The sequence below is a fragment of the Zalophus californianus genome, chromosome X, assembly GCF_009762305.2.
Source record: "Zalophus californianus isolate mZalCal1 chromosome X, mZalCal1.pri.v2, whole genome shotgun sequence".
NCBI classification, from domain to species: Eukaryota; Metazoa; Chordata; class Mammalia; order Carnivora; family Otariidae; genus Zalophus; species Zalophus californianus.
Window position 1 is genome coordinate 113340540 of NC_045612.1, and position 25810 is coordinate 113366349.

Below are 25810 nucleotides of genomic sequence, written 5' to 3' on the forward strand. Positions count from 1 at the left end.
TGGGGACGCAGTCATCCCGGGCATGGCCAGCGTGGGGTAGCTGGCACAGAACTTGGCAGCAACCGAGGAAGGGCCCCTGAAGCTGGCCGTGGTGCAGGGCTTTGACTGAGCCTGGCAGCTGGTTGCCCACGAATGTCCCAACTACTTCAGCTAGGGCCAGTCCTGGCTCCAGCTACCAAAGGTTTTTCTCTTTTCGGTCACCTCTTCTATTCTCTCATCCTGACCAGTCTGTCTTAAGTTGATTTAACATGGTCTTTTTTGATTGTCAAAAAAGAAGAAGAAGGAGGAGGAGGGGAAGGGGAAGAAGAAGAAGAAGGAGAAAGAAAGGCCTTATATACTGTGCTGAGAACTTTTCTCTGTGAAGCAGGAAACAATATTATGTGTGAAGAGAGGACAATGATCATTCTATGGGGCTTAAAGAGAGTAGTAAGGGTTAATAACAGCAATTACTGGCAACGAGAGCGGTCACATAAAAGAGGCACCAAGGTTCTAGCGGGCATCCATACATTTGTAGTGACATCATTCTGTTATAGTTGTGTGACTTTTTCTTCCCAAGTGGTACTTGAAAACACAGATGTAGGAATGGAAAATGCAGACAACCGGAGTGTTTAAAAGGTGGTGGTTTGATGTTACCATGTTGTCAAAGGGCAATTCCAGGGGCTCTGCTTACAAGAGTTGTTGAAGTCAAAGGCCATGGACTTAAATCAGGTGGAAGGTTCAGGGGATGTGAGAGCTCTCTGGTCTTTGAAGACCAAGTTCATTGGGAACAAGGGAGAGAGAGGACGGCAAGGATGAGGACTGTGAGTCCAAATAAGTAGGATTTGAAATAAATCTCTGAAGTTTTAGAGATGGAGCTGTATGAAGTGATGAATGTCTAGACTTGCTAGAATCTGTGCCTGGGAATGGGTGGATAGAGTAGAGTAGAGGTAAATTCGTCTGGCTTGGGGAAGTTAAGGAAGCGTGGCTCAGTCACGGGTGCTGGACTCATTGGGATGATGGCTGTAATTCAGTTTAGATGGAGAGGAAAATTCTAATGCAATCAGCTGGCAGTGACAAGGGAGGGTAAAAGGTGATACTACTAGATGAGGTGGACTCTGAAAGAGAAATCTTGCAGGGAGTAAAAAGTATATCAAAGTGTCTAGTGAGAAAGCTCCAAGAGTGAGGATATACTACCTTTGGGGCTGGTGGATGGAGTGGGGGAAGAGAGAAATCAAGAGAGCAGACAAAAGTGAGTATTTTGAATTGGATGGTGGGGAGATGTTGGTACTGTTAACCTATTTGGGAGGTCCAGAGCGGAGGTTTCGTTTTCTGGGTAGAAACTTAATTTGTGGAAGGCCCATGGGACCAAGCTCCTGTCTTTGGTTGAGGGATGAGCTCCAACATCCAGGATCCCAGGATCGCAGGACCTGGAAAGCCTCGTGCATTGCTTCTTTCCCAGGGGACTGGCCGCAGACAGCCCATGCGCCCTGGACAGAGCGGCAGAGGTGGGAACGGCCGGCAGAGGGCGCAGGCGCTCTGGCCGGAGCAGTCCAGGCGGGGCACCCTCCCTGCGAAGGAGTTGAGAGCAGGGGTCGGTGGGGGAGCCGGCCAGCACGAGGCCGCGGACAGTGGGCGGGACCAGAGCGGGGGCGGGGCGAGGCGGTTCCGGAAGGAAGTGGTTCCGGGTCCCGTGGCCCGGCGGTGGTAGCCGCGGTACCTCTGCTGTGGGAGGCGGTGGCCGCGTGAGGGGCGAGGCCCAAGGGGCTGGCGGCGGCCGGGCTGGCGGCGGCGGCAGGGACTTCCCGGCCGGGTGAGCGGCCCCGGGGGGCGGGCGGGGCGAGGAGGCTCCGGCCCGCAGGGAGGGCGTGTCCGTCGCCCGGGAGGGGCGGTCTTGGGGCGGCGGGTGCCACGACGGGTGGGGCGGTGGGGAGGATGCGCAAGCTGGTCTCGGGCTCCCGGGGGACCTCGCCCCTCCCACCGCTTCAGGCCACTGGCGCGGCGACCCGGGCACCTGCTGCCGTGGCTCTGATCCTTCCCCCGTCGTCCGGCAGGCTGCGGCCCCGGCGGTTCGGAGCGACTGTCATGGGGACAGAGGGTTGGTGTTCAGGGACCGTTCCCTTGTCCCTGGGGCGAACCCGGACGTGTAGCCTGCGGGACCCGAGCCGAGGAGACCCTTGCTTTGTCTTCCGGAGGCTCTCCGGCCACGCAGCGGCATCTTCTTCTGGTAACGTCCAGAATGAGTCGTGAAGGATGCTTTTTATCCTGCGTTGCAAAGTAAAACTTGTGTTTTTAGAAACGTATCTTGAAAATTGGCTCATCTTGTGCTTTTCTAGGATGTATTAAGAAGCTGGGCCGGTCACTGTCAGGATTGTCCTGTCGGTAAGTCAGGAGGAAAAGAAATGGGAGAGAAACTTATTCTCCCAAATATTTTCCTGCCAAGGTGCTTTTTGAGCTGTCTCCTATGTGATTGCTTTTCTTTTCTGGAACAAAGTAAAAACTACAGGTAGAAATCAGGAAGGTCTGTCTGACTTCTGGCCCAGCAACCGTTTTAGCATTTTTCTGAATGAGAACTGGGATGAATGAGACTGGAATTTGGAAAGGAAAGATTTTGGTGGAGATTCATAATGAGAGCTTTATTTTTCAATGGTATTTTAATTGTTATGATATGCTAATGTTTATTAAATGTTATTTTTTTAAGGGTACTTTTAAAATGGCTACTAAAATGATCTTTTGAAAGCCCCTGCTGTTGTTTCACAGCCCTCCCCCTTTAAAGGTCTTATTAGAAATATTTTTATATAGAAACATTTGGTAACACATTTATTTACAAAATTTCTAACATATGCAAAACCATGATGAAGAAGATACACTGTTTCACCAATCCAAGTAACCATTATGAATATGGTTACTGGGTATACATTTCCATTCTCTTTCTGTGCAGAGATGAATATATGGATTTTTCTAAAGTGGATCTCTTTTGTAACCATTTTTTCCCCTGACTTCATAGCATGCCATTGCATGGCTCTCATAATTTATTTAATTGGTTATTCCATTTTTCACTACTTAAATACATTGTTGAAAAAATGTAAAATCTGCACACCCATCATTACTTCTTAGTGTACATTCCTAGATGATAGAATTGTTGGGTTTGTTTTTTTTAAAATGTAAATTGCTCAGTTTCCCTCTGGAAAGAATGTGCTATTTTGCACTCCCACCAACAATCTGTGAGTGTCTTTTTCTACACCCTAGCAAAAGGCAGCATTTAAAGGATTTCTACAGGATCACTTTTGGGCCATTTCTGTTCTTCTCTCCAACCAGGTACCATTATCATTCTCTAGCTATCACTTTTTTTAATTTGTTGATAGCAATTCAGTTTCTCATCTTTTATTCCACTTTTACCAGTTTAGTAAAGAAGTGTTATCCATGTGAGGCAAAGGCATCATAGAGTGAACAGGAGATTTGAACTCAGGACTTCCTTGAATTCCAGTATCTCTGATTCCCTGCACAAATCACTTACCTTTTCTAAGAGACAATTTCCTCAACTCTAAACTAGATATTATAGTGCACTTGCCTTACCTTTTTTTATAGGGTGGTTATTTAAGGGTCAAATAGGACATTTATGGAACGTATATTTAAAAATACTTTGTCCTGTTGCCAGTTATTGCCATATTGTAAAAATTTCAGAGCACAAAAGCATCTTGATTTTTTTAAAGTAAATTTCTGAATTCAAAAAAGCCATTCTGTGATACCCTTTGCCCCATACTCTTTCACTTCTTAAATTCGAAGTTTTTTTAAAATTCTGTCCTAGATTATATTCAGAATGCTATCAGTTATGAAATTAGGTGAATGAATGAATCTGCACAAATACTGAAGGAGCAAATATTTAAAGGCATTATACGTAAAGCTGAGGGGGACAAATGTAAAGCTAAATAAAACACAATCCTTGAGATCATGATAAATAAAACATAGTCTTTGTACCCTACAGCTACAGAATGTTCAGGCAGCTAGAGGGCAGAAAAGCTGCTTTCCAAATTTAGACGTGATGCAGGATGTCAACTATTCTGAAGTATACCCTCAAGTCCAATTCTGCTGACCGAGCATCTGCAGAGATGACCAGGCAGTCTCTTCAGGGTCATCTTTCTCAAGGTAGGAATTGCGAATTGGGGAAGTGTTAGTATTTGAGTCTGAGAATTTGGATTCTGGTTTCAGGTCCTTCACCTGGGGCAGATTGGTTAGCCTTTTGGAGGCTTGTTTTTTTCACCTATAAAATGGAGGTTAATTCCAGCTTCCTCAGAGTTTGTTGTGAGGATTAAATGAGATATTATTTGCCAGACACTCAGTGAACCCGGAAGTACTACACTCCCGTGGTCCTTCTTATCCACTGAAAACTTAGCATCTTGAGGAAAGAAAGTAGGTCTATTGCAACTTTGTGTGCCTCCCCACTACTAGTCATTGGTACTTAGTAATGTTTTCTAAATTAACATAAAATATGACTGCTGATAAAAATTTAGTGTGGACCGTTGAAGAAGGAAATATGTAAATGTGGGATAGTGAGAGAAATTGACTACATTATTTGGAGTTTTATTAAGGAATCAAAGGAAACTGAACTAATTGGACACAGGTTCATCTCTACTATGACTGTCATTCTATATTATATCCCCAGGGCCAGGCACATAGTCCCTCCTTATCAACAATAAACCTACTCCCTAGACCCCTGTCACCCAGCCACAACCCAGTTTCTTCCTCCTTTTCCAGTCAGCCTGTTAGAAGAAGTTGGGTTTTTTTTTGGTGTGTGTGTGTGTGTGTGTGTGTGTGTGTGTGTGTGTGTGTGTGTGTGTTAAGATTTTATTTTTAAATCTCTGCACCCAACATTGCACTTGGCAACCCTGAAATCAAGAGTTGCATGGTGCACCGACTGAGTCGGGTGTCCCAAGAAGGAGTCATTAATAATTGGCTGCCTTAAGGCTCCTTATCTTCCACTTAGTCCTGAAGCCATGTGTTCACACTTTTTTATTCCTTTTATTGGACCTCTATGCAGCTTTTGTCATGAAGGTCTCCTTTCTTGAAGTATTCTTTAATTTATGAGATTCCGTGCTCTAGGCGTCCCTCCTTCCTCAGAGGATGTTCTTTCTCTGTCCCCTTGGCTGGTTCATCTTCCTTGAAAGGTTGATGTTCCTATAGGCTTGATCCTTCTCATGATACACCAGGTCTGGAATGATTTATAGAGCACTGAGGCTGTCTGGTGTTTGAAGGTTTGGTAGAATTCTCCTGTGAAACCATCTGGGCCTGCTGGTTTTTCAGGGATATTTCCTTAATAACTTTATTTCTTCTATGAAAATTGGTCTGTTTAAGCTTTCTTTTCTCTTTTTTCTTTTTTTTAGCTGTAAAAACTAGGGTTTATTCATTTATTTATTTTTTGTTTCAGGTATAGAATTTCGTGATTTATCACTTACATGTGGTGCTCATCACAAGTGCCCTCAATACCCATCACCCATCTAGACCATCCTCCACCCACCTCCCTCCATCAACCCTCTGTTCTCTATCGTTAAGAGGCTCTTATGGTTTCCTTCCCTCTCTCTCCTTTTTTCTTGCTTCCCATATGTTCATCTGTTTTGTTTCCTAAGTTCCAGATATGAGTGAAATCATACGGTATTTGTCTTTCTCTGATTGACTTATTTTGCTTAGCTGTTTAAGCTTTATAACTATAATGGGGTCAGTTTTGGTAGTTTGTATTTTTCTAGCAAATTATCTCTATTGTCTGGCTTTTCCCAAATTCATTAGGTGGAGAGCTACACAGTAATCTCTCATGATTTAAAAAATTTTCTTCTATTTCAGTGGTTGCTTTCTCCCTCACTCTCTCTTATTTTTGTATATTTGTGTTTTCCCCTTTTTCTTAATCACATTTTATAGTGGTTTATCTATTTTAATTTTTTTCAAAAACTACAGAATTTTATATTATTACTCAGATCTAGTTTTCTGTTCTCTGTCTCATTCACTTCCTGTTTTTTTAAAATTTTTTTATTGTTAATGTATGTTAATCACCATACATTACATCATTAGTTTTTGAACACTTCCTCTGTTTTTATCTTTATTTCCTTCCTTGTGCTTTCTTTTGGTTTACCTTGTTATTTTTTTTAACCTTGGAAATGAATTTATATTACTTCATTTTTATTGATAAATATGTTTAGAGCAACAAATTTTCCTTTGATCACTGCTTTAAATGTATCCCATGGAATGTGATATGTAGTGTTCTCGTTGTCATTATTTCTTCAAAAATCTATAATTTCAGTTATAAGATACTCATTTAATAGGAGGTTTTTAAATTTCTAGGTGGAAGAGCTTTTATTTTTATTAGTAAATTCTAGTTTTATTACATTATGATCAGAGGATATTTATAATACTTCTATTTCATGGCACTCCTGATGTTTTCTTTGTGACGTAATATGTGAGTACTTTTGGTGACTGTGGCTTGGGCATGAGATAAGAATGTATATTCTCTAGTATCAGAGTGTAGAGTTTGATAAATATCCTTAAGATTTACTCTTGATTATGCTGTTTAGATCTTCTATCTCCTTATTTCTCGACTACTGAATTGTCTAATATACCACTCAGAGTACATAAAGTCTCCTGTTATTAATGTGTTTCTGTGTCCCTTGCATCTCAAGTAGTTTTTGTTTCATAAAGGTGGTTGCTGTGTTATATTCATGTGAATATATGTATTTTAATGTGTTCTGTCTAAATCATGGATTGTGACTTTCAGCATTAACAAGTGTCTCTCTCGCTCTCTCTCTTTTTTTTTTTTTTTGTGGTCATGATGAATGCTTTAGGACTTGAATTCTTTGCCTGATCCCAGAAATGCCACCCTGCTCCCTTTTTGTTACCAATTGCCCGGTATACTTTGGCCATCCTTTCATTTTTAATGTTTCAACATCACTTTGTTTTAGATGTGTCTTGTACAACTCCTTGAGTTTTGTTTTGCAAGCCAGATTGAAACTTTATCTTAATAGGTGAGTTAAGCCCATTCACATTTACTGTTAGGACTAATATGTTTGACCTCAACTCTATCATAATATTTTGTTATATTTGCTGTTTCTTTGGCTGTGAGGTGTATTTTTTGCTCTTTTATTTAAAAAATTGGGGGGGTGGTATTTAGGAAAGCTTGTATTTTTGTTCTTATGGTTGACCTTTGTCCTTATACCTTTATAAATGCCCTTACTCCCCTGGTTGTTTATTTAAACTTTTGTGTGTGTGAAAAAAAATACATTGTATTCATGAAATCATAGTAGGTTAATGATAGGCAGCAGTGAGATTCTTTATCCTCTTCTAGGTCCTTCTATTGAAAAATTGATGGTAACACCTAGCCCCTGTAGCCAAGAGCATTAATCCATGTTCTAGTCTCCTCAGGTCTGGCTTCCTCTGATTTGCTGGTCACGCTCATGTTCTGTGGGCTCTAACTCTGTCCAGTTTTGTGCTGAGATTGTGGCTTCTTTGTTGCAAAGGCTTTCCTGGGGAATTCTTTGCATTTGTAACTGCTGGGTTGCTATTTAGTACAAAATTTTTGTCAGTTGATTTTTTTTCTTTTTGATAATGTCTTTACTGAGATATAATTAACATACCACACAATTCACCCATTGAAAAGTGTGCAACTCAGTGTTTTTTGGTGTATGCAGAGTTGTGCAGCCATCACCACGGTCCAGTTTTAAAACATAATTCATCATCCCCCAAAGAAACCCTGTGTCTATGCTCCCCAGTACCCCGCCGCCCCACCGCCCCACTGCCCCACCCAGGCAACCACAAGTCTGCTTTCTGTTTCTGTGGATTTGTCTATTTGGAACCTTTCATATAAATAGAATCATACAATATGTGGTCTTTTGTAACTGGCTTCCTTCCCTTAGCATAACGATTTCAAGATTCATTCCTGTTGGACCATGTGTTAGTACTTCATTCCTTTTTATGGCCAAATAATGTTCATTTGTATGGGTATACCACATTTTGTTTATTCACTTATCTCTAAATGGGCAGTAGAATTGTTTCTACTTTTTAGCTATTATGACTAATGCTGCTATGAATATTTGTGTACAAGTTTTTGTGTGGACATTTTTATTTGGTTATATATGTAGGAGTAGAATTGCTGGGTCATATGGTAACTCCGTTTAATTTTTTTAAAGATTTATTTATTTAGTTTTTGAGAGAGCGAGAGAGAGAGAGAGAGAGAGAGAAAGAGAGAGCATGAGTGGGAGGGGCACAGGCAGAGGGAGAGAGAATCCCAAGCAGACTCCACACTGAGCGCAGAGCCTTACACGGGGCTTGATCTCATGACCCTGAGCTCACGACCTGAGCCAAAACCAAGAGTTGGACGCCCCCCCCGACTGTGTCCCCCAGGTGCCCCTGTTTAATTCTTTTTTAAGATTTATTTTTAGATTTTATTTATTTATTTGAGAGAGAGTGGGAGGCAGGGAGGGAGAGAGCGAGAGAGCACGAGTGGAGGGAAGAGCAGAGGGAAAGGGACAAGCCGACTCCGTGCTGAGAGCAGAGCCCAACACAGGGATCTATCCCACCACCCTGAGATCATGACCTGAGCTAAAACCAAGAGTTGGATGCTCAACCGACTGGGCCACCCAGGCCCCCCTCTGTGTTTAATTTTGTAAGGAACTGCCAGACTGTTTTCCCAAGCTGCCACATCATTTTACATTCCCCCTAGCAATGTATGAGGCTTCCCTTATCTCTCCATCCTTTCCGCACTTGTTACAGCTATCTAGTTGGTGTGAAGTGGTATCTCATGATTTTGATTTGCATCTCCCTAATGATTGATGATGTTGAACATCTTTTTATGTGTTTATTGGGCATCTGTATACCTTCTCTGGAGAAATGTTGATTCAGCTCCGTTGCCCATTTCTTTTTTTTTTTAAATTTTTTATTGTTATGTTAATCACCATATATTACATCATTAGTTTTTGATGCAGTGTTCCATGATTCATTGTTTGTTCATAACACCCAGTGCTCCATGCAGAACGTGCCCTCCTCAATACCCATCACCAGGCTAACGCATCCGCCTACCCCCCTCCCCTCTAGAACCCTCAGTTTGTTTTTCAGAGTCCATCATCTCTCATGGTTCGTCTCCCCCTCTGACATACTCCCCTTTTCTTCCTCTCCTGTTATCTTCTTCTTTTTCTTTTTTCTTAAAATATGTTGCGTTATTTGTTTCAGAAGTACAGATCTGTGATTCAACAGTCTTGCACAATTCACAGCGCTCACCGTAGCACATACCCTCCCCAATGTCTATCACCCAACCACCCCATCCCTCCCACCCCCAACCATTCCAGTAACACTCAGTTTGTTTCCTGAGATTAAGAATTCCTCATATCAGTGAGGTCATGTGATACATGTCTTTCTCTGATTGACTTATTTCACTCAGCATAACACCCTCCAGTTCCATCCACGTCGTTGCAAATTCCGTTGCCCATTTCTTAATTGGGTTGTCTTTTATTATTGAATTGTAAGAGGGTTTTTTTTTTTGTATATTCTAGATACAATCCTTTATCAGATATGATTTGCAAAAGATTTTCTCCCATTCTGTGGGTTTCCCTTTTGCTTTTTTGATAGTATCCTTTACAGTGTAAATGTTTTAAATTTTGATGATGCCTGATTTATCTATTTTTTCTCCTGTTGCCTGTGTTTTTAATGTAATATCTGATCTAAGGTCACAAAGATATTTACCTTTATGTTTTCCTCTTACAGTTTTAGCTCTCACATTTAGGTCTTTGATCCATTTTCAGTTAATTTTTGCATATGGTGTGAGGTAGGGTTGAACTTGTGGATATGCAGTTGTCCCAGCACTGTGTGTTGATTTGTCTAACCTCCTAATACCTGATTTATCAGGTTTCCCCCCTCAGGATGCCTTAAACCCATCTATTGCCTATACAACATTGAACTTTTACCATTATTTTCTTTTCCTGTCTCTTCTTCTCCCATTTTTTAGTTGTAGTTTTTCTACTTTGTCACAGTTTTACATTAGTCTTTCACCTTTCTCCTCCTCTTTCTTTTAATGTCTTATATGTACACTTACATATTTTTTAATGCTCACCATTTGTCCTTTACTGACATTTTCTCACTCATAATTTGATTGGATGAAACTCATCCTTTATCTAGTAGATTTCTCAGAAAGGGCTAGTTAAGAACAGAAATTCCCTTATGTTCTTGTATGCTGAAAACTTTTTTTCTTTAGCTTTGATATTTGAAGGACAGCTTGACTGATATAAAATCCTTGGTTCACACTTAGTTTCACTGATTTTATTTTATTTTTTTATACTAAATGATGACCCATTGTTGCCTTGCTTTGTTAGTTTTATTTTGGATTTATAAGTTATTTATTCTTTTTACCTAGAGATCTTGAGGATTTTATCTTTTTTTAAAGATTTTGTTTACTTATTTATTTGAGAGAGAGTATGCGAGAGCATGACCCGGTGGGGGGGGGCAGAGGGAGAGAGAATCTCAAGCAGACTCCACGCCCAGTGCAGAGCCCTATGCAGGGCTTGATCCCATGACCCTGAGATCATAACAGGGGCTGAAACCAAGAGTCAGATGCTTAACGGACTGAGCCAGTCAGGCACCCTGAGGATTTTATCTTTATCTTTGAAATCAAGTAGTTTTTACTAGGCTACATTTCAGAGTTGATTGTTTTAGGTTAATTTTCCCAGGTATCTAGTGAGCCCTTCATTGTATAGATTCAGGTATTTTTCCATTTCTTTTTTTTTTTTTAAGATTTTATTTATTTATTTGTCAGAGAGAGAGACAGAGCACAAGCAGGAGAGCAGCAGGCAGAGGGAGAAGCAGGGTCCCCATTGAGCAGGGAGCCTGATGTGGGACTCAATCCCAGGATCCTGGGATCATGACCTGAGCTGAAGGCAGCCGCTTAACCGACTGAGCCACCCAGGCATCCCGGTATTTTTCCATTTCTGAAACGTTTTCTTTCTTTCTTTCTTTTTTCTTTTCTTTTCTTTTTTCTTTTCTTTTCTTTTCTTTTCTTTCTTTCGATAGAGCATGAGCAGTGAGGGAGGGGCAGAGCGAGAGGGAGAGAGAATCTTAAGCAGACTCCATGCCCAGCATGTAGCCCGACATGGGGCCCAATCTCACAACCCCGAGATTATGATCTGAACCAATATCAAGAGTCGGATGCTTAAGTGACTGAACCACCTAGGCACCCCTGGAAATTTTTCCTGAATTTTAGTTTCAGTATTAGTTTATTTCCATTGTTTCATTTTTCTTCTTAGAGACTACACTAATACAAATATTATTCCTTCTTTACCTGTCTTCTAGTTCTACTGCTTTCACTCTGACTCAATCTCTGTCTCACTCACTCACTCACACACTTACTCATTGTCATTTTCATTTTTTTGTTGTTGTTTTCCTGCTTTTCTTCGATGTCCCTTAGTAAATTTTCATTTGAGTTTATTCTCCCTTGGATACCTTGTAATTTATATTCATTTCTGAGATAATTTAGTCTTTTTTTCTCCCATTTTTTTCTCTGAGTTCAGTTAACTTTTCTTCTGTCATTTCACTCCTTTTTTTTAAAATTTATTTCTGTTCTTAGTTTTTAAGTTTCTGATTCAGCGTGAGGTCTTTAAAAAATATATCCTTAAATGCTTTTGGAGATACCTAATTCTGCTTGGAGTATAGACTTAGAGTTTTCTTCTGCTTCCTGTTTTTTGGGGGAGGAATTTTCCTCAGTTGAGGAATTCTCTTTTTTAACTTTCTTGTAAACTCATGGAAATCATTAGACTTTAAAAATTTTGCAAATCTCATGAGTATGAAATGGTATCTTATTGTTTTAATTTTATCTTCCTGATTAGGTATGGTTGAGTATCTTTTCAGTTTATTGGACATTTATGTTTCCTTTTTATTGTAAACTCAAAGGATAGAGCTGCCATTTACCGAGGTGGGACAGAGACCATAGGAGGAGCAGATTTTGGAGGGAAGTCAGGAGTTTGCTCTTGGACATGTTTACAGAATCCAGTAGGTTGTTGGATATGTAAGACTGCAGTACAGAGGCTAGGCGAGGGCTAGAGATATAAATTTGGGGGTTTTTAGTTTATAAAGAGTATTTAAAGCCATGGTGTAGACTGGGGAAAGAGTGTAAACAATGAGAGGACCAAAGACTGAAGTCACTATTTAGAGGACAGCTGGCTTCACTATTTAGGGGTCAGAGCGGTGAAGGGAGAGATGAGGAGAAACCAGCAAAGGAGACAGAAGGAATTGTTAGAGGTAGGAGGAAAACCAGGAAAATGTAGTATTCTGTAATTCAAGTGAAGAAAATGTTTTTGGAAGGAAGGTATGATTAGCAAGTGCTACTGATAGGTCCAGGATAAGGAGGAGAAATCTCCATTGGATTTAGTGACATGGATTTGATTAGTGATTTTGACTAGAGCAGTTTGGTGCAGTGGTAGATTAGAAGGCCATATTGGTGAGGGGCCAAGCAAGAATCGGAGAGAATGATTATGGTATACACGCAGCCCTTTGAGGAATATATGTTGGTTATAAATGGAATGAGAAGGTGGTAGCCCCAGGAGGGTGTGCTTCTGGAGAGTTGGGAGCTTCACAAGAGGAAGGTTTGTATGGTGATGGGAAGGATCTACTGAAGAGGGGAAGTGTTGTGGGAGGAAGAGGAGAATTGCTGGAGCTGGGTCTTTCACTTGAGTCAGGGGATGTGACCAGTGCTGTCCTGGTAGTCATGGCCTCTTTTGGCACCAGCATCCTCTTCAGCATCTTCCTGGGAGTGTAGGTCCTTGCTGTCTAGTCATCTTTCTGTGTTTAAGGGCAGAGGCGTTCATTCACTACCCCTGGTCCTGTACAGTTCACTCTGAAGTAGCGGTATAAACCAATTTATCTACTGTTATTGACATCTCCTTCTCCCTGGTCACAAACCCTGTTGATATTTTGGTCTTTTCTCTCTTTGTGTCCTGAAGCTGGCTCCTTTTATTAATTTTGCTAGTCACAAATAAATTACTTTAAATCAGAGACTGGCAAAATTTTTCTGTAAAGGACCAGATAGTAAATATTTAGGCTTTGTGCTCCACAGACAGTTTCTGTTACGTATTCTCCTCCTCCTCCCCCCCCCACCTCCAACAACAACAACAACCCTTTAAAAAGTAAAAACCACTCTTAGGTTTTTACACTATGGTTTTAAATGAACTCTCCTCCTCTCTTATCCATTAAGCCCCTGAACCAGTACTTTTCATTACTAGCTGATGTTCACTAAGCAACTGCAAACAAAGTTAACTTTTTATTTATTTATTTATTTATTCTTTTTTAAAGATTTTATTTATTTATTTGACAGAGAGAGACACAGCGAGAGAGGGAACACAAGCAGAGGGAGTGGGAGAGGGAGAAGCAGGTTTCCCGCTGAGCAGGGAGCCCGATGCGGGGCTCGATCCCAGGACCCTGGGATCATGACCTGAGCCGAAGGCAGACGCTTAACAACTGAGCCACCCAGGCGCCCCCAAAGTTAACTTTTTTTTTTTAAGATTTTATTTATTTGTTTGAGAGAGAGAATGAGATAGAGCATGAGAGGGGAGAAGAGTCAGAGGGAGAAGCTGACTCCCTGCTGAGCAGGGAGCCCGATGTGGGACTCGATCCCGGGACTCCAGGATCATGACCTGAGCCAAAGGCAGTCGCTTAATCAACTGAGCCACCTAGGCGCCCCCGCCAAAGTTAACTTTTTAAAAAAGTTTTATTGAGATGTAATTTACAAGTTTAAATAAGTGTGCAATTCAATGGTTTTTAGTATGTTCACAGAGTTGTGCAACCATCTTCATAATATGTAATTTCAGAGTGTTTTTATCACCCGAAAGAACTTTTTTACAGCTTTGAGGTATAATTTTTTTGTTAAGATTTTATTTATTTATTTGATAGAGAGATAGTGAGAGCAGGAACACAAGCAGGGGGAGTGGGAGAGGGAGAAGCAGGCTTCCCGCTGAGCGGGGAGCCCGATGTGGGGCTTGATCCCAGGACCCCGGGATCATGACCTGAGCCGAAGGCAGACGCTTAACAACTGAGCCACCCAGGCGCCCCTGAGGTATAATTTATATGCAGTAAAATTCACCCATTTTCAAGTGAATAGTTTGAATTTTAATAAAGGTAATTTTAATATATTAAAGGAAAATATTCTGAGTAATACTTAAAAAAAAGATTTTATTTATTTATTTGAATGGGTACTGTCAACTCCTTCCAAACTGGTTAATACTCATGTACACTCCCTAGCAGTGTATGAGAGTCCTTATTGTTCCACATCTTATGACCATAGGTCATTAGAGTTTTGTGTTCTGTGATAAGTTGTCTGGAGTCTTTTATTTATTGAAACAAATAGAGTTATTTAAACAAATAATCATAATGTATTCAAATAATCTCAGAATAAACCCAGAATTCCCAAGAAGAAAGAAACTCGGGGAAAGTAGGATAGTCAAGGAAAGAGTCCCGGGGGAGATCATGGTCAAACAGTCCTGAGAGAATAGAGATCTGTCAAGTAGAGTGAGAGAAGGCCATCTGTGTGTGTGGCGGGGGGGCATGGCCTGATCAGGGAAAAGCAAGTAGTGTGGTGTGGAGGGCTAGTAGGCTATGTGGGGGAAAAGACATACATAAGGCTGAGAGAAAGGTAGGAAGTGACTAGATACATGTGTTTTTTTATTTTTATTCTTTTTTAAAGATTTTTATTTATTTACCTGACAGAGAGAGACACAGCGAGAGAGGAAACACAAGCAGGGGGAGTTGGAGAGGGAGAAGCAGGCTTCCCACAGAGCAGGGAGCCTGATGTGGGGCTCGATCCCAGGACCCTGGGATCATGACCCGAGCGGAAGGCAGATGCTTAATGGCTGAGCCACCCAGGTGCCCCAATATATGTGTTTTTTTAAAAATCTTATTTATTTGAGAGAGAGAGCACGCACGCACGAGCAGGGGGCGGGGTAGAGGGAGAGGGAGAAGCAGACTCCTCGCTGATCAGGGACCTGACGCAGGGCTCCATCCCAGGACCCTGGGATCATGACCTGAGCCGAAGTCAGAAGCTTAACTAACTGAGCCACCCAGGTGCCCCTAGATACATATGTTTTAAATTTGTTTAATCTTTTATTGTTTCCTGGGCATTAGGGTTATAACTAGTTTGGGTGGTTTTTTTTTTTTTTCCTTTCCTATTATAAATAAAGCTAATATTAAACGTCTTAGTATATATAGCTGATTTTTTCCTTTTAAATTATTGCTTAGAGTAGTAAGTTTAAACTGAAATTATTAGATTAAAAGAAAGTAGGCATGATTAGTTTCATAATTTCTCACATATTTCAAGATTACCCATCATTAGGGAAATGCAAATCAAAACTATGAAGTACCACATCAGCCCACTAGAATGGCTATAATCAGAAAGGCAGACAATAGCAAATGTTGGTGAGGATGTGGAAAAATGGGAACCCTCATACATTGCTGGTGGGAATATAAAATGGCGTAGCTGCTTTGGAAAAGTTTGGCAGTGTCTCTAAAAGTTAAACATAGGGGCTCCTGGGTGGCTCAGTTGGTTAAGCATCTGACTCTTGATCTCAGCTCAGGTCTTGATCTCAAGGTCGTAAGTTCAAGCTCCACGTTAGGCTCCATGCTGGGTATGGTGCCTACTTAAAAAAATAATAATAATAAAAGTTAAGCATAGAGTTATCATATTACCCAGCAATTCCACTTCTAGGTATATACCCAAGAGAAGTAGAAACATACGTTCATACAAAAACGGATACACAAATGTTCATAGCAGCATTATTCATAATAACCAAAACTATAGAAATAACCCAAATGTCCACTGGGAGAGGAATAAATAAATAAAATGTGCCATAAAAAGAATGAAGTATTGATACATGGTAAAACAGGGATGACCCTTGAAAACATTATGGTAAGGGAAAGAATCCAGTCACAAAATATATATTGTATGAGTCCATTTATATGAAAGGTCCAGAATAGGCAAATCCATAGAAAGAGAAAGTAGATTAGTGGTTGTCAGGGGCTAATCAAAGGAGGGAAGGAATGGGGAGTAACTGCTAATGGGGTTTCTTTTAAAGGAGATGAAAATGTTCTAAAATTAGATTGTGGTGTTCGTTGTACATCTCTGTGAATATACTAAAAAACATTGAATTGTACCCTTAAGATGAATGAATTGTATGGTATGTGAATTATATCTCAAAGAATCTGTTTTTCAAAAAAATAAAAATAAAAATAAAATGGAGGGGTACCTGGCTGGCTCAGTTGATGGAATATGCAACTTCTGATCTTGGGGTCATGAGTTCAAGCCCCACGTTGGGCATATAGCTTACTTAAAAAAATAAAAATAAAAATAATGAATAAAATGGAAAAATTATATTAACCTCCAGAAAAATTATGCTTTTTCATCATCACCAACAATATTTGGTGTCATCCCCTCTCACCGACCTTGGGATTTTAATTTTTGTTCAGCTTCATAGATATGAACTGATACCCACAGCTTCCTTAGTTAAGTTATAAGTTATAAATTCCCTCAGTGGAATATAAACTGCAGAACACAGGAATTTTTCCCTATTTCTGTTCATTGCTGTATCCCCAGAACAGTGGCTGGCAAATAGTAACTCAGTAATATTTGTTGAAGAAATGCATTTTGATAGTTTTAATGAGAGAATTTCCCCCTTTAGTTAGTGTCTTAATTTCATGGTACCTCTGAACTAATTGTTCTTACTAGCCTCAGTTTCTTTTTGGAAAGAGACACTATATAAATAAATGAATTGAATTGAATGCCTTCTGGTGAGTGATGTGGTTCTAGTCCTTTAGCCTTATATACTTTTACTTTCTTCTGAAATTCATTATAACAGTAGTTTGCAGATGTTTGACTGTGGGGACTCCCTTTTTAAACAAGTGTCCACATAATAATAGTTGTGCTTTTTGTATCAGTCAATGGAAAAACTACATAGTTACAAGAAGCCATTTATATTTTATTTTATTTTATTTTAAGATTTTATTTATTTATTTGACAGAGAGAGACACAGAGAGAGAGGGAACACAAGCAGGAGGAATGGGAGAGGGAGAAGCAGGCCTCCCGCGGAACAGGGAGCCTGGTGTGGTGCTTGATCCCAGGACCCTGGGATCATGACCTGAGCGGAAGGCAGACGCTTAATGACTGAGCCACCCAGGCGCCCCAAGAAGCCATTTATATTTTAACAATGACCATGCTATCTTCAGAAATTTGCAAAATAGAGGTTATAATACAGGAGACACATACTATAGTATATAGTATGTACTATATATATAGTATATAGACTATATCTGTGCATAGTGGCTCCATGTATTATTTATCGATCCATGGCAATAATTTTGAAAGCCACCAGTAGTTTGGGCCAGTAAGTTGGGACCTACTTATAGTAGTTCAGAACTAAGTATAGTATCAGAACTAAGGAGGATTACTAAAATGTAAATAATAGCTAGTATAAAAGATTATACGCTAATCACATGTTTAAAAAATTTGATTCCTAAAGCTGTTAGCTTCTTTTAAAGACTTAATATTTTAAAAATCAAGTTTACATAACTTTTAAAATGTATTTATTTGACATTGTTTTACCAAAAAAAATCAAAAGCAAACAATGTTTAATCATGCTTAATCAAGTTATGGTTTATTTATCTGGTGGAAGTTAGGTAGCAATTTAGTACTATAAATTATTCTTATTATCCAGCAATTTAAAAAGCAGGATGTATCATCAAGTAACCCTAAACATTTTGACTGTGATTATGTGAAGTATTTATGTACATGGTGAAAGACAGGAAGGTAGTAGTGGTTCAGATAGAGGAGTTCTGGGTAAGGATTTCCTCTTTTTGGAACACTTACTTAGCAGTTGCTATGTGCCAGGCACCATTCTGAGCACTCTTCATGACAACTCAGGGATCATCATGCTACAGTGTATTTGGCTTTGGGGGCCTGTTTTTGTGTGGCCCTTGAATTAAGAATGGTTTTATATATATATATTTTTTAAATATTTTATTTATTTATTTGAGAGAGAGAATGAGATAGAGCATGAGAGGGGGGAGGGTCAGAAGGAGAAGCAGACTTCCTGCTCAGCAGGGAGCCCGATGCGGGACTCGATCCTGGGACTCCAGGATCATGACCTGAGCCGAAGGCAGTCGCTTAACCAACTGAGCCACCCAGGCACCCAAGAATGGTTTTATATTTTTGAAGAGTTATTTAAAAAAAAAAGAAGAAGATGCGGTAAAGACCTTATATGGCCAGGGCGCCTGGGTGGGTCAGTTGGTGAAGCAATTGCCTTCAGCTCAGGTCATGGTCCTGGAGTCCTGGGATCAAGTCCCACCATCGGGCTCCCTGCTCAGCAGGGAGTCTGCTTCTCCCCCTGACCCTACCCCGTCTTGGGCTCTCTCTCTCTCTCACTCTATCTCTCAAATAGCCCAGAAAGCCTACTCTCTGGCCCTCTATAGGACACAGTTGCTGACCCCTGATTTAATTCATTCTATCCTCACAACATTCCAGTAAGGTGGGTTCTATTATTATCATCCCAGTGTTACAGATGAAGAAACAGACACAGAGAACTTAAGTACTTTTTTGTTGGTGGTATTCACTGATTTTAGAGCAGATTGCAGGCTCTTCCTATGAACTTGCTAATACTGTGTTTCTTTGCAGTGTAAAAGTGGATAGTGGCTCAAGTGTAAAAGGATGGCACGGTCACGCTCTCGATCCCCCAGGTGGAAACACAGGTGAGCAATTCTTAGTTTAGTAGAGTAAGCTTGGGTTTGAGATGTGCTTTGACTTTCAAGTTCACTGGTACTGTTAAGAACCTATTTTAATAAGCTCATGGGACCTGGTTATTCACAGTAGGTATTTTACAGTGATAGAGATTGTATTTCTAGATTCTGAAAGCTGACATCTTTCTTTAATTATGACTGGCGGCTTGAATTAATCCATAATAAAAAGAAATACAATGGCCACAGCAAGGGAGAATGAGAAACATCTTTGAGTGTTCCATTTTTTTGCATCAGTAAGTGGTTTAGAACTCTTGTTTTTTTTTCATAGTCAATATCTTTGAAAAAATTGGGAGTTAGAAAATCAGGAGTTACCTATTTCTTCTTCATGGAAGAGTAATAGAGTTTTGAGTAACTCAGTTGTAGTTCAACTTTCTTCTTTCCTGGTTGGCAGTATCAATAGTATATACATATAATTAGATCGAAACAGTTCAACCAGTATTTATTGTATACCTGCTGCAGGTTCTGGGGCTACAAAAGCAATGTGACATCTTCTGGGGCCTCAGCAAGCAGGCAGACTGGCTGGGGGATTGGCACCACAGTCAGCTATGATACTGCAGGTTAAGTGCAGTGCTACTGACTGGGACAGAGTATTCTGGGTCCACAGAGCAGGAATAATTCTGCTTTTATGGAGGGAAAAAGGGAATACTAAGAAAGTCTTCAAAGAAGAGATGAAATTTCAGCTGCCCATTTAAGGATGGGTAGAATTTGTCAAGGCAGAAACAAAGGAGAAAAGTATTCCAGTTAAGAGGGGCAACAGGAGCAATGGCACAGAGCTATGAAAGTGACTAGTACATTCTAGGACTTAGAAAAGGACCATAATTACATACATAAAAAGCAGACCAGAACTTTTCATGTTAATACGACTTGGCCATTGTGCTTATTCTTTATGGTTCTACAATGACGAGTCAATCATTTAACGGTTTTCATTTTGTAATTTGCAAGACCAAGTTGTAACAAGAAGGAACTTCAGGAAGAAAAGGGAATATAAACAAAGGAATGATTTTAATATGGAGGGCATCACAGAGGTTGTTTTGTTTAACCCTTTTGTGATAGGCCCCGATGAAGGGGCACAGAAGACCTGCCAAACTTAGTGCCTGTTTTCTAGATTCCTTCTCAGGACTCTTTGTCAAAAACTGTAAAGTATCTGGGGGCGCCTGGGTGGCTCAGTCATTAAGCGTCTGCCTTCGGCTCAGGTCATGATCCCAGGGTCCTGGGATGGAGCCCTGCATCGGGCTCCCTGCCGAGCGGGGAGCCTGCTTCTCCCTCTGCCTCTCCCCCTGCTTGTGTTCCGTTTTTTGCTGTGTCTCTCTCTGTCAAATAAATAAATAAAATCTTTAAAAAAAAAAAACCAAACTGTAAAGTATCTGATATTTGACATTACTTGCAAGCTAGCACATTGGCCTGCCACAGGGCACTCCTGGGTCAGAGACAAAGGCCTTTATGACTCATGGTACAGCAGGCAGCCTGAGCATCGTGTTCCTGTGTTTCCCTTACTCCCAAGTCTCCTGAGGGTGGGAGCTGCAGAGCAGAGCACTGTGGTGGCCACACACAGCTGAGGAACCCAAGCCTCATCAGGGGCTACAAGCAAACCCACCCAGTCTTTGCCTTGGAGGAGACATATCCTGGATAGCAAACAAATTGGCCCTTTTTCCCTGAGGGAGGCCCTATCTCCATCTTTCCAGGCTGCGGTGTCTTGGAACAAAAGCTGTCAGCCTCTGCTTACCAGTGCAGAATGCAAGAGACCCAAGGAGAATTGTCTCCCAACAGACTCCTCAGATCTCTTTTGTTTCCTTAGGAGAATTGAAAATGATAGTAACCATTCCAGTAATCTCCTTCAAAAAAATGGGGTTTTATACAATAAAACACCTTATGTGAAATATAATAACAAAGCAATATTCATTATAAAGTAAGGATTAAAGTAAGAAATTGAATATTTCATCCTGTCTGGAAGACCTCTGTCTCTGGCTGCCAGCTCTTCTCCTTAGCAATGGAAGACGTGCACTCTTCCAGAAGGTCCTCAGAGGCTCTGCTTGCTTCTTCCTGTGATGAGATGCCACCAGCGGGATGACAGAGTTCCTTCTTTTTTTTTTTTTTTAAAGATTTTATTTATTTATTTGACAGAGAGAGACACAGCGAGAGAGGGAACACAAGCAGGGGGAGTGGGAGAGGGAGAAGCAGGCTCCCCGCCGAGCAGGGAGCCCGATGTGGGGCTCGATCCCAGGACCCTGGGATCACGACCTGAGCCGAAGGCAGCTGCTTAACCAACTGAGCCACCCAGGCGCCCCTTAAGAGTTCCTTCTTAAGCTAAATAATGCACTTGCTAGTACATCTAGCTTGGTGACTCCAGAGGGAGATAGTGCCAAGTCTAGTATATAAACCCCAGTAGGTACACGAGGAAGATAAATCTGCCTCCTTTTTCATAGGGAGGACACAGACGTGTCACCAAATGGAAAGGGTCTGACTTGTGGTTGTTCCAACTCTCTGGCAGCTTCGGAAGGTGGGCAGTAACAAAAGCTGCAAGGGTAGCTGCCTTGTTGGTTAGAAGATATTAAGCCCCCAAGGAGGAGATTGGGTTAATTGGAAAGGTGAGATGGGAGGAAAGGTCCCCAGGTACAAAACTGAACTTTATTGTATTCCAGATAGTATTCAAAGAGCTTTGCTCTTGAAGTCCAGGCAACTCAGACTTGTTTCCCTGGATATAGGAGCCTTCTTCCTCCTCCATGGGAATGAAGTCTTGATGTTGGCAATGCTGAGGTATTGGGGAAGGTAGTTACAGAAAAGTTGTGCTGTTCCTGGGGAGCATGGTGGCCACATTAAAGCCCACATTCACCAAAGTTATAAGCTCTATTTCAACAGCACATGTAAGGGAACAGGTCTGGGAAAGAAAAGCAATTTATCTATGTTAGTAGTATTTATGGAGGAACTAAGTATGAAATTCAAGTCTTAATACCTTCTTCCCCCTCCCACTCCACACACTAAGTATGTAGTTTTTTGCTCCTTGACATAGCCTTAGTAGAAAGAATAGTCAATCAATTGGGGAAACTGCGGGGTCAGTCTTGAGTCTGAGTTTGGGTTTATTGTGGTATCATAAACTCTTAGAATCTAATTTAATTTCAGAGGTTATGTTCAGTTTCCCAGAGACTCTCCTACACATTTATTTGTGTGAATCTGACCTTCCTGTTGCTTGTTTCTTCCCTGACTGTTGAACCTGATACAAGCTTTTGCTGACTGGCTCTTTTGCCCAAACTTTGCTGTCAGCAGTCTTCCAAAATGGATCTTACTGTGTACCTAAGCTGGTCTCCTCCAGCAGGATAGGTGTGCTCAGCCCATTTTGATAGGCACATGGGATATGTTAGTTCAGATGGAAAGAATATGCTTGTTGAATAGGCCAGAACAGTAATCAGACACCCAAATGGACAATTTAGAATACAGATATAGCAAATTGATGAATTTGATATGCGTGGAAGAAGCAGTGAAAAGCAAATGTCTTATTTAGGTAGTTCATATCAAGATAAACTTTGTTTATTGTCTTTAAATGGACTGAACGTTTTTGTTTGTTTACATAGGTCTTTATCACCAGTACCTAGAAATTCTGAACACTACAAGCAAAGACATTCTTATGGGCATTATGGCTGTGAATATAGGAAGGATCCAAAAAGACCCATCACTTGGCGAATGGACAGTGAGAAACACGGACAGAGTAAACCAAGGATTCCTTCTCGTGGAAATGTGCATTACCGATCTTATGAACATAGATCACCTTCCCCAAACCTAAGAAGAAACTCTTTAGAAAATGTTTATACTTATAAGCCTTACCGAGCACACTTATCAGGAGGAGGGGATGGTAACAGAAGATCTCACTATATGCCCAAATATTCAGAAGGTGTACCCTACAAAGAGCACCAGGGGAATTGTTATTCCCAGAAAGAACAAGGAAGGTATACTCCTGATGACCACAGAGTCAGAGGAAGTGGAAAAGGAGGGAAACCACCTCAGAGGTCAATAGCAGATTCTTCTAGGTTTGAAGGAAAGTGGCATGAAGATGAGTTGAGGCACCAGAGGATACAAGATGAAAACTATTCTCAGTCACTGAGAAGAGGCTCCGAAGACTTTGAGAAAAGGAGCTCTTTACAGAAGAGGTATAGGAAAACATTAAACCTGGGTAATTTGGTATAAAGCCTCAAGTGCAAAAGTCTGTTTACTTTATGGTTGAAGAGAACTACCTTGAAAAGCTTTTGTCTAAAAAGATAAAAAGCATTGTAATATAATTATGGTCTGCTGGTAGTAATGAAGTATTTATTTTTAGAGTAAATTATGTTGATGGCTAGAATTGTAACAAAAGATGGTATTTTCCTCTTTTGCTACCTTGTGCCTCTATGAGTTGGCTTGAGGGATTATAGTTAACTTGCCACTGCCTTCTGCATTTAAAGCCATGCTGCCCAACATTCCACACATATAAATTCTCACTTTCTTCTCTCTAGTGCAAGTGTAAACTGCTTTATGTCAACACAGGTATCCTGAGGATCGTGATTTCAGAAAATATGGACACACATCAAAAAGACCTAAAGATGTGGAGAGGTATGAAAGCAGAGAGCCTGCCAGGAACCCACAGTGGAAGTTCGGGCATTCTCTTCCATCTTACCAAGAAAAGAAAGAGCAGTGGAACCTTGGACCCCAAACTCATCGACGTGCTCAGAGGGAGCCGCCAGAGACCAGTTCAGCAACCAGGGTATCCTGTGACTATCGCCACAAACGTCGCAAGACCTCAGGTGGGGACCAGGACATTCCTGATGGAAGAATTCAGAAGTACTCTAAGGAGGAAGCTAGAAAACCCAGTTCTCAAAAAGGCCCTGAAAATAGACAGTCCATTTGTCTTAATGCTGGAAGAGGGAGAGAAACTGAAGGTGGGCAAGTCAAAGAACCTTCCAAACCATCTAAGAAAGACTGCACTGACTGCACTGCCTCTATGCATTCAAGTAAAAGTGATGTTGGCTTGAGACCCTGCGGTGACAAATGGAAGGAGAAAGGAAAGAAAGAAGGGGATGGCAGAAAAGAGAGCAACTCTTCCAGTAACCAACTTGATGAAAGTAAACTTTCTAGTGTGAAACCTTCATCTGCCAGTCTTAGGAAGACATCACTTACTGTTAAAATAGATGTGAAGAAAGCAGTAAATACATCCAGGTATTGTTTTTGTTTTTTCTTAGCGCTATTTAAGAAAAGTATCTGTTTCCACCATCTTTGAAGCTTTGAAAATGGAATTAACGGTGTGTTTAGAGTCCATTGAGTGGGGAGGGATTGCCTGGACTTTTCACAAAAGCCCTGTAATCAGGATGAATCCCACGATCAGTAATACAGAGTGATCTCATGTCTGCTGGTTTCCACGTCATATCTCAAGATACTTTTTGGGTGCAGGGCACTCTATGGAGTTGTTTCTTTTCATGAATTTATGTGTTTTTATGCTGCTAGACTTTCTGTAGCCAGGGATAGGCTGGGTGGAGTTCAGGGAGACCTATTCCTTGCTCAATTTCTCAGAGCGTGTTTTCCCTGTTGCCTCAGATCCAGAGAGTTTTTGATCTGAAAGGGCCATTCACTGGCCCTGATTTTATAGAGGAGGAAAGCAAGGCCTTGAGAGATGATGCCACTTGTCTAAGTCAGAGCACCTGCGGCTCAAGGAGGCAGGTGACCTAACGTGGTTCTTGCTGCCATCTCAAAACAGTTGATGCTCGGTCAACTAGATTCTCCTAGGTAGAGGAAATTAGGCTAGAGTCTAGAAAGAGGCCTATTTATAAGACACTCACTTTAGCTCTTAATGATTCTTTAAGAAAAAAATAGACTACCCAATGGTAGGTTATATTCTGCTAAAGTGGTTTGCATGCTTTGTTCCATTATGCATATTACTTACAATTATGGATTCTGGAAATAATAAGGCACTGCAGTTGGCTATGTCAGTTAAGTCTGTTCGTTACCTTAAGACACTACCAGTATGTGAATAAAAAAGTGATGGGCCATGCTGATTTGGTGCATTTATGTTCACAGTTCACTCATACTTGAATTGCAGTCAAAAACAAGATAAAACAAAATCTAAGGTCAGGATGTGACAAGGAGAGGAGTAAACCCAGTCTCTCTCTCTCTCTTTTTTTAAACAAATATATTTTGTTCCTTTTTTTTTTAAAGATTTTTATTTATTTATTTGACAGAGAGAGAGCACAAGTAGGCAGAGCAGCAGACAGAGAGGGAGAAGCGGGCTTCCTGCTGAGCAGAGAGCCCCATATGGGGCTCGATCCCAGGACCCCGGGATCATGACCTGAGCCGAAGGCAGACACTTAACCGACTGAGCTATCCAGGCACCCCTATTTTGTTCCTTTTCTTAAAGTTAGATATGGTCATCCCCCTCCCTTATATTCATTGTACTTACAAAAATATTATAAAATATACATATGTATATTTATATGTGCACAGAAAGCACTTATAAATATGATTACCTTATAGAAAGTTGGGACAAATAGAGGGAGGAAATCACTCATAATTCTACTACCCTAGGACAGTTTTATTACTATTTTAGTACAGCTTCTTTTGTTATTTTTCTGTGTATATTTTACATAGTTGTCATAAAAGTATATTCATAATTTTGTATCCTATTTCATATAGTAAGTCTTAAATCATTTTGTACTATTATATTTCCTACTAGTTCTTAACCTTAAGAGCACAAAAGCCGCTGTAAGCATCAACTTTAAGAGCTTTTTTCTTTCCAACATTATACTATGAAAATGTTCAAATACACAGAAAAGTTGAAAGAACTGTACAGTAAATACCTATATACCCACCACTGAGCGTCTACAGTTAACATTTTACTCTGCTTTCATAATCACATATCTGTCCATCCATCAATCATTCCATCTTATTTTTTCCATACATTTCAAAGTGAATTGTAGATATCAGTACACTCCCCTTTAAATACTTCAGTATTTCATTTTTGTTTACAGGTTTTTCCTTTGGAAGCAATATTGCATACAATCAAATCACAAAAATCTTGAATTTT

At 40.6% G+C, this 25810-nt stretch overlaps 1 protein-coding gene across 8 annotated transcripts in view; it reads left to right on the top strand.

The window, feature by feature from the left end:
* Positions 1-1660: 1660 nt before the first annotated feature.
* BCLAF3 (BCLAF1 and THRAP3 family member 3) overlaps positions 1661-25810 on the top strand; it is a 61394-nt gene continuing 37244 nt past the window's right edge. For all 8 annotated transcript variants that reach the window (XR_003522570.1, XR_003522571.1, XR_003522573.1 and 5 more), the window contains exons 1-6: positions 1661-1789; positions 2313-2358; positions 3962-4122; positions 18650-18723; positions 22338-22910; positions 23284-23952. Coding sequence is in view for 4 of the 8 variants with exons in the window: in XM_027607959.1 (XP_027463760.1) it covers positions 18683-18723; positions 22338-22910; positions 23284-23952 (1283 nt within the window). In the remaining 4 variants the exon portion in view is untranslated. The remainder of the gene's footprint in view (positions 1790-2312; positions 2359-3961; positions 4123-18649; positions 18724-22337; positions 22911-23283; positions 23953-25810) is intronic.